The sequence below is a fragment of the Pygoscelis adeliae genome, unplaced genomic scaffold (assembly GCF_000699105.1).
Source record: "Pygoscelis adeliae isolate BGI_AS28 unplaced genomic scaffold, ASM69910v1 Scaffold438, whole genome shotgun sequence".
NCBI classification, from domain to species: Eukaryota; Metazoa; Chordata; class Aves; order Sphenisciformes; family Spheniscidae; genus Pygoscelis; species Pygoscelis adeliae.
Window position 1 is genome coordinate 16,719 of NW_008825313.1, and position 8,116 is coordinate 24,834.

At 60.3% G+C, this 8,116-nt stretch overlaps 1 protein-coding gene across 1 annotated transcript in view; it reads left to right on the top strand.

Moving 5' to 3' along the window:
* LOC103922174 (dedicator of cytokinesis protein 2-like) overlaps positions 1–8,116 on the top strand; it is an 82,499-nt gene that overhangs the window by 6,855 nt on the left and 67,528 nt on the right. Inside the window, exons 9-12 of the mRNA XM_009330263.1 lie at positions 545–643; positions 1,162–1,232; positions 2,186–2,291; positions 5,269–5,458. Of these exons, the coding sequence (XP_009328538.1) occupies positions 545–643; positions 1,162–1,232; positions 2,186–2,291; positions 5,269–5,458 (466 nt within the window). The remainder of the gene's footprint in view (positions 1–544; positions 644–1,161; positions 1,233–2,185; positions 2,292–5,268; positions 5,459–8,116) is intronic.

Consider the following 8,116-nt stretch of genomic DNA (forward strand, 5'->3'; position numbering starts at 1 on the left):
CCCCCTGCCCCAGGACTGGCTGTTGCCTTGTCTCTCTCTCTCCAGGGTGTTTGCTTTCATTTCAAACGCAATTCTCACCTGGCCCCCGAGGAACAGGCTGTGAATTGCTGAGGGTCCTGCTGGGCTGGTCTGGGAGCGCAGCCCCCACCTCCTCCTCTGTCCCTGATAATGCCCTTCCCACAGGGCAATGGAAGCCAAGCCATGACCGTGCCCCGGGGGGCCGCGTGTCCCTTGCTGGCTCCCTTTAGAGGTTGCACCAGGCCTGGTGGAAGTGGAGGGGATGGGGACGGGGACGGGGAAGCTTTTTGCTGCCCCTCTGAGCCTGGCTGGGAAGGGACAGTTGGAAAGATGTCCCCGTGCCGGCTGGGTTGCTGTAAAGGGGCACCTGTGCCGGGGGTGCTCGGGTGGGGGCTGCCGTGGCGTAGGCAGGGGAGAGTGGCTTGGGGGGCTGGTCCAGGTTAGCAGGGGATGCAAAATTCTTCAGCCCTTTGAGTTTATTTGATCTGACCACGAAGCGTCTCTTCTGCTGCTGCCTTCTCCGCAGAACGTGATTTACCACGGTGTGGGGGACAAGCCGGCGAGCGAGTACCGCTCTGTGGTCTACTACCAGCAGCGGCACCAGCGGTGGATGGAGACAGTGAAGGTCTGTACCAGCCTTGGGGCGCAGGGACTGAGGTGGGACTGGGGTTGCAACCCCTCGCTCCCCCCACGCAGCAGGACCGAGCTGCTGGAGGGGACTCCCCATCAGGGCTGGCTTTTCAGGGGGCAAAGTCCCTGGCTCGGGGAGGATGCGAGATGCTGCTGGTGTCATGGCTTGACCCCTGGATGGAGAACCAGGGAGACCTGCAGCAGGGAGGCGATGTCTGCTGCCCCTGCCGACGAGCAGTGCTGGGGCAGGGGCTCCGGGTACGCTGCACTGCCAGCGGTGCTCCTGCATCACTCCTGCCTCTCCCTGCGGGCTCATGGACGTACACCACTGGCCCTTCACAGACACCTGTGTCTCCAATTCAGCCTTATTAATTGAAAGGAAAGCACGTGGGTTTGGATTTAAGCAACTGACAGTTCAGCACAGCCTTTGCCCAAGCACAGGGGTTCTTGGCTAGCCAGGTCACTCAGCCCGCGCCCTCCTGTCCTCATGATGGCACACATTCTCTCTCTCAGATTGCTGTTCCCATTGAAGACGTCCACAAGACCCACCTGAGATTCACCTTCCGGCATCGCTCCTCCAGTGACTGTAAGTATCTCCTTTCTTCAGATCTTTCTCTGCTAACGTTCCTAGCAAGGGCTGCAATGGAGGTGGGCTGTCTGCAGCTCAGGGGCTGCAGGAACAGGAGGGCCCCACGAGTGGCCCTTGTCTCGCACCGTGTGGGGATACATCAGGGATGCTGGATTCACGTGTTGGAGGAAGGAAGCTGTCCCCCCTGTTCCGCTCTGTACCTGCTGCCCGTGGTGAGGCAGCAGACCTCTGGGAAACGGCTGCCTCTTGCGGCCAGCCGCTCCCTGGGTGCCTGCGCTTGGCTCTCCGGAGCACCCACTCCGCACCCCATGGCTTTTGGCTGCAGCAGGGCCATGGGCTGTGGCATGCGGCCAGGAGGACGGGCTGCTCCCAGCGCAGGACTGCTGTGGTCAGTGCCTTTGCAGAGCTGAAAACCATGTCTCATACATGATGAGACATGGTGCAGCACGTCCTGCTGTGTGTGGGGACCTTCCCCAGGGCCACTGCGGAGACCTGCAGCTGAGGCTGCTGTTCGGCAGTCTCATCCTGCCCAAGCCAAACCCTACCTTCCCCACCCCACCCCCTCCCTGCCCAAACCCCTGCCTGCCCCAAGCCTGTCTTGTTCCCGCAGAGGCAGCTCTCTGATGGCTGCCTGCCCGGGCAGCACACGTGGGCAGCCGGCGGCTCCTCTGGCCACGCATCGGCTCATCACTGCGTCTCTCCCCTCTCTCCCCCTCCAAGGTTCCCAAACGGCTGCAGCAACCACTTCTCCTGAGTGCCCCGGGGGTCTCACTGTGTGTGGGCACAGCCTGTGGGCTCCGGGCTCCAGGAAAAGAAATATGATTTCCCCGGCAGCCCCCTCCCCGACCCGTTCCGGCTGCCGGGAAAGGGCAATCTTTCCCTGCCCACGCGGTGCGTCCTCGGGTTTCTCCTGAGCCGGCTTCACCTCGCCCTGTGTTTGTCTCTCCCAAACAAAGACAAAAGCGAGCGGATTTTCTCCATGGCCTTTGTGAAGCTGATGCGACCGGACGGCACCACGCTGCGTGATGGGGAGCACGACCTGGTTCTGTACAAGGTATGGGGGGGCCAGGCAAACCCCCCCTCCCAGCGGGGAGGCTGCAGGATGGCAGCTCTCCTGGTGCGCAGGGCTGGGGTCCCAGTCCCTGCTGGAGCTGCCGCACTGGTGGCACGTACCCAAAGTCCCCCGGAGGGTTTCCAGTCCCTCCCTCCCATCCTTTCTGTCCTTGATGGTGGGCTCCTGCCCACGGCTCCCTGCACATGGTGTCTCTAATCTCCACGCTGTTCCTTTGCAAATGACAAGTTTTGTTTAGAAAATGGTAACTTAAATTTATCTGACTTGGGAGGGAACGTCCCCATGAAGATATTTGCTGCACTTTACCTGATTTCACCAGGGTTTGTCTGCCTAAAACTGCTTGGTTTTTCTTCTGAGAGAGCAGAGAGAGAACACAAGGAGGGAAAATGCACTGTTCATTTGGAAAAAATGCAGTCGGCTCTGACGCCGGAGTGTGAAAGACCCCGTGAACGTGCTGCTCCCCCCTTGCCTTGGTGTCCCCCTCTCCCACACTGTGTCTGGCTGTGGCCAGGGGACTGGGAGGTACGAGCTGGTCCCTGCTGCAAGGGTGAGCTCAGGACTCTTCCTCTGTGTGTTGGCACCGCTTTAGTGTTCCTCACCGACAATGAAGCTCCAGCCTCCCCAGGAGGTGACCTTCCCACCTCAGCCCCTTTGCTGCTCTGGTATTTAACTGAAGTTTTCTCTAATTTTCCCTGCTGTTCCTGGAGATGTGACCCGTTACTCGATGTAGACCCCTCTCCCTTCCCAAGTCCTGCATCTTTTTGGGATGAGCAGATCTGCCTCCTGCCCGCTGTGGCAGCTGTGCAGCTGGCCTCAGCTAACGCTTCCCATGAGCTTGATCAGGAGTTCCTCCTCTTCATCACCGCGTTTCCCTCTTAGCACCCCGATACTGCTTCTGCAGCTACATAATGTCCCGGCAGCAGAGGTGCCCCAGCAGATGGGCTGCTGCCAGCACACTGCTGTGCTCACCGTCATCCCACGTCAGAGGACTGTGCTGTGGATCTGATGCGGTGTCACCCCGGTGCGCTCCTGCTCTGCGCTCACATAGCTGCCCTGCTGGGGGCTGAGTCACCCACGTGCCCCTGCAGGTCTCTGCTGTCCATCTGTCCATCCACACCGGGGCTGCCCCATCCACCTCCTGCCCTGAGGCAGGACCAGTCCTCCCCGAGCCGTCCTTGCTCCGGCATGCTTCTGCTGATGGGACGGACTCGCCCCCACCCGCCGGGCTGGTCTGTCCCAGTGCCGTGCTGCCGTTACTGTTCCTCATCTACCGCTCTTGTGATGCCCGACCTCGCTCCTGCAGCGAGCCCGCGTGCCCTGCCCTGCCCAGCCTGGGGACGGGAACAGAGCCACGCTTTTCTTCCCCAGCAGCTCCTATGCTGTCCTGGTTTCAGCTGGGATAGAGTTAATTTTCTTCCTATAACAGTTTGGAATTGTTATCGTGTCCCTCCTCCCTGTTCTTTTTGGGCAAAACACTCAAATTCTTTAAATGCTGCCATGGCCTGCAGAGCTGCAGACACTGTCCCTGGCTCTCCGGGGGACTGCCCCTCCGCAGCCCGCACGGTGGGGGGAGCACCGAGCGCCTTCGGGACTTGCCGGTGCCAGCTGGGGCAGCGAGATCAAACCCTGAGCCCCTCTCTCCTGGATGCATTTTCTCCTTAAAAGATTGTTGCTGCCGTCGCTGAACCATCGCGTTCACGAGCATCCTCCACCCCTGAGCAAGGAAAGCTGGCATGCTCTGCTTCGTCTTCTCCCCAGCTGACTCCTGCTCTTCCCAGCAAACACCAGGGCTTGATTCTGGGAGTCAGAAGCTATTTCATCTTTTTATTTTTGTTTGCCAGAGGAATGTGAATTATAGGCTTTTAGCTCCTCGGACCTCTTGATCTCATGCTGGTCGAGAAACATCTGAAATTAAGCCAGTTTACCCTATGAGGGCTTAGTTGCCCTCAGAAGAAGTGCAGTGCCTCCTGCAAGTCAGCTGGCCACTGTGGGTACGCTCAGTGGAGAGAAAAGCCAACAACAAACAATTTTGTGATCTGCAGCAGGAAGAATTTTATTGTGCAAGGTTGCAGGCAAGGAAGGATAAATGCCAAGCCATAAGCAAGTGCTGGTGAGCTCGGGGCGGCACGGCCATGGTCCATTGTCATGTGTCCGGCCATCTCTGGACATCCACCATGTCCCAGTCTTGCAAACGAGCACAGAAGGATCATTTAGAAAGTCACCCCAGTGAGTCCTAGATGTAACGTCGTCTTAATTCTTCAACTTAAGAGTAGGGACACAAAGAAATAGGCTGTTTTGCCACCGTGGAGAGAGACCCCGGCGTGCCCACGCGGGCAGGAAACATCCCGTTGGGCTGATGATGGTGACGCTGCGGGACCACGCCAGCTGCCTGGTCAGTGTCCTGCTGCGTGTCCATCCCCGCAGCGGTGCTCAGGAACATGTTTCATTCCTGGCACGCTGCTGCCTGGCCCCAGGCTCCTCTGTGTCACTGGCCTCCCCATGTGCTTTTCCTCCTGCCAGTTCTTGTGTCTTCCCTGAGTGGCCCTGGCCAGGATTTGGCATCTCTCCTGGTCGGTTGTCCCAGCTGAGCACAGGTCCCCGCGGAGCCCCGCAGGGAACAGCTTTGTTGGATGCTCTGTTGAAATTAATGTCAGGCAAGCCCGCTGCACTGCCTGCACAGGGCTCTGCACTGCAGGCAGTGATTCCCCTGGGCCAGCTCCCGCATCCCAGTGACACCCACGAGCCAGAGGCTACCAAACCATAAGGATGCCATTAGGTGGGAGCCACTGTTACCTGTGTATGGCTCTGCTGACCTCCTTGCTCTGCCCCATTCTGCACGGCAAAGTCCCCCGGACAGGGGACTTGAAGTGGGGTCAAAACCGAGCCCACGGGCCAGCCCTGTCCCATGGGGCTCCCGTGGGGCTGCGCTGCCTGGTGTGAGCCGTGCTCTGCCTTGCAGGGCTCCAGCAGGAAGCTGGAGGACGCCGATGCGTACCTGACCCTGCCCTCCGTGAGGAACCTGTCGGAGCCGAAGCTCCTCTCCGGCTCCTCCTTCCGTGTGAGCGGGGGCACGTCGGGCTTAACCATGTCAGCCCGGGACAGCTTCCAAATCTCGACGCTCGTCTGTTCCACGAAGCTGACTCAGAATGGTGAGTCCTGGCTCTCCATGGGGGTGGCGGCGGGGCTGTGCCCCGGCCCCACCGGTGCATTTCCACCCGCTGGACCATTCTTCTCCCAGTGGCCAGCTCTCCAGCTGCTGTCTGCCGGCACATCCCAACTGCTGTGGCAGCACTGGGAGGCCGTGTCGGGGAGGGGGGAAGGCTGGGCTCTGCCCACCAGAGTGGAGACATTTGTCCTCAGGCCAGGGAACAGGACCTGACCTGCCCTCCTTCCTAAATCCGTGCAGTAAATACAGCTTGTACCCATCTGTCCTGGGGCCTGGCTGGGCAAGGAATGGCTGTCATTCCCTCACGAGGGCAGAAAGCTGCAGGCGGATGAGTGATTTACTGCCCCACGTGAGAAGTGGGGGGGCTGTGCAGGGCCCCAGGGCAGCTTGGCTGCTGCCCATGCTGAGGTGCTGTGCCAGCACTGGTGCCCTCCGGCACAGAGCAACCAGACTGGGGCTCACTCCCTGGGGCCTGGCTGGGCAAGGAATGGCTGTCATTCCCTCACGAGGGCAGAAAGCTGCAGGCGGATGAGTGATTTACTGCCCCACGTGAGAAGTGGGGGGGCTGTGCAGGGCCCCAGGGCAGCTTGGCTGCTGCCCATGCTGAGGTGCTGTGCCAGCACTGGTGCCCTCCGGCACAGAGCAACCAGACTGGGGCTCACTCCCATCACAAACAGCACTGAGACGGCATGCCGAAAATGCAGGGAGAGCAGGAACGGTGAGTGCTGAATTAGCGTTTTGACGTAGTCAGGATGGCCAAGGCTAAGGGCTGTTCCCGGGGCGGGTGCAGGCTGGCGGGGCAGCATGGTCCTGGGGGCTTTGGGGCGCTGCCGTCTCCTGGAGAGGAGTGGCAGCGAGCAGGAACGCCTGCGGCTGGGAGGGGGGCGGCCCGCCCGGCGGTCCAGGTTCGCTGTCCTTGCCCCGTGGCACCGCTGCTGCAGCACCCTGCACCATGCTGCCCTGGCGCCTGCACCGCTCGGATGGGATGTGGTTTGCTGCAAGCTCTGTTTGCATATCGCTGGGTCGATAGCTCCGGGCTGTAACTCAGAGTTTCTCGTTTTGTTCTGTTCTTTATTAAGGTTGCCTTTTGGCTTATCTGTCTCCTGAGCCCTCCTGAGTTAGCAGCAGATTAGTTTTCCAAGGCAGGGGAATGAGAACAAACAATAACAGGCTGCAAGTGTTTCCAGGTGCTCTCCCACCTTGGGGGTGTGGGGCCACTGCCAGTGGCTGTGGGTAGTTAGCAGTTTCTTGGCTGGTGCAAACCGTTGCAGATGGTAATTAATCTGTTCTTGCCCCCCGGGGGACTGAGCCGCTGCCTCCGATCTGGGAGCTGAAGCGAGCTGCTGAGCATTGCTGTCGAGGGCTCCGTGACCTTCCTTGGGCCCTTCGAAATCAGGGTGGGAATTGGGAGTCCTTGTTTTTAAACCCTGTCCTCTGTTAGCTAGTGTCGGCTTCCAGCCCTGGGGCGCTTTGCGCAGTTCGTTGCAGGGCAGCCAAGAGCGTACATGCCACCTCGGCACAGGCGCATCTGTATTTGTAGATGGGATTTTGCCTTGTACAGAATGTTTTGGGAGGTGGCAGAACAAAGAGGTGTCGGCAACCTTGAGTGAGCGCTGGCAAGCTATCAAACTGCTTCCCATGCCCCTCTGAAGCGAGCGGGGAGAGCGGGGCTGACAGCGAGCAGCCAGGCACTGGCCCTGGGGCCACGCTGTCCGAGTGCCCTCACAGGCGTTCAGCTCGGGGTAAGCGCAGCATGCGCACCTCTGCCGTAACGGGGACAAGCAGCCTGGCCGTTTGCCAGGTCTAACCGCACTGTGCTGTGTGGTGGTGCCGGCGCTCGGGCCACTGCCACGTTTTCGGTGTGTGTCTGTGTCGCTGCAGAAAGCCCCACAGCAGCCACCTGTCCCTCAGGGCGGGCGACACGAAGGCCTGGAGGTAACGTCTCCAACTGCCTGGAGAGTTAAATGCTGCAGGGGAGCACTGGTGGCCAGCAGGCCCCGCACTTGGGAGGCGAGTGGCAGTGGTGCTCGGACAGGGGAAGAGCGCACAGGAAAGCCGGGTTCCCTCCTGTCCGGCAGTGCCGCCTCTGCAAGGCCAACGGATGGAAATGCTTCGTCCTGCTTTTGCTGAAGTGCAATGATGCAGCTGGGGACACCACAGCCCTGGGTTTCCTGGCGCGGGGCTCGGGGACTGCAGCCTCGTGGCTTGGGGGACGCAGTGCGCGGTGACTCATCGCTGCCGTGCTGACGGGGTCTCGGGCTGCTGCAGTTCAGTGCAAGCAGGGCTCAGGGCCATTGCTGTTCAGTTAATTCCCTTCCTGCAGCACAATTACAGCTTCCACCATAACAACCTTTTATTTAGCCGAGTTTTATGCTTTTATGGTACTGAAGTCAGGAAGCTTTCTGTGCTGAGCAGCAGTTGTACAGGGAGTCGGAGGTCGGCAGGGTCCTGACTGCTCCTGGCAGTGCTGTGCTGACCACCAGCTGGTGCGGTGCCGAGGCTGTGCTCTGCATGTGTCGCGGCCGCTCCCTGGGAGCAGCGCTGGCAGGTTGGCACGCGGCCCCGTGCACATCTGACCAGCAGCGGTCACCTCTGCTTGGCACAGGAGAGGAGCTGCGGAGCGGCTGCCTGCGGGGGGCAG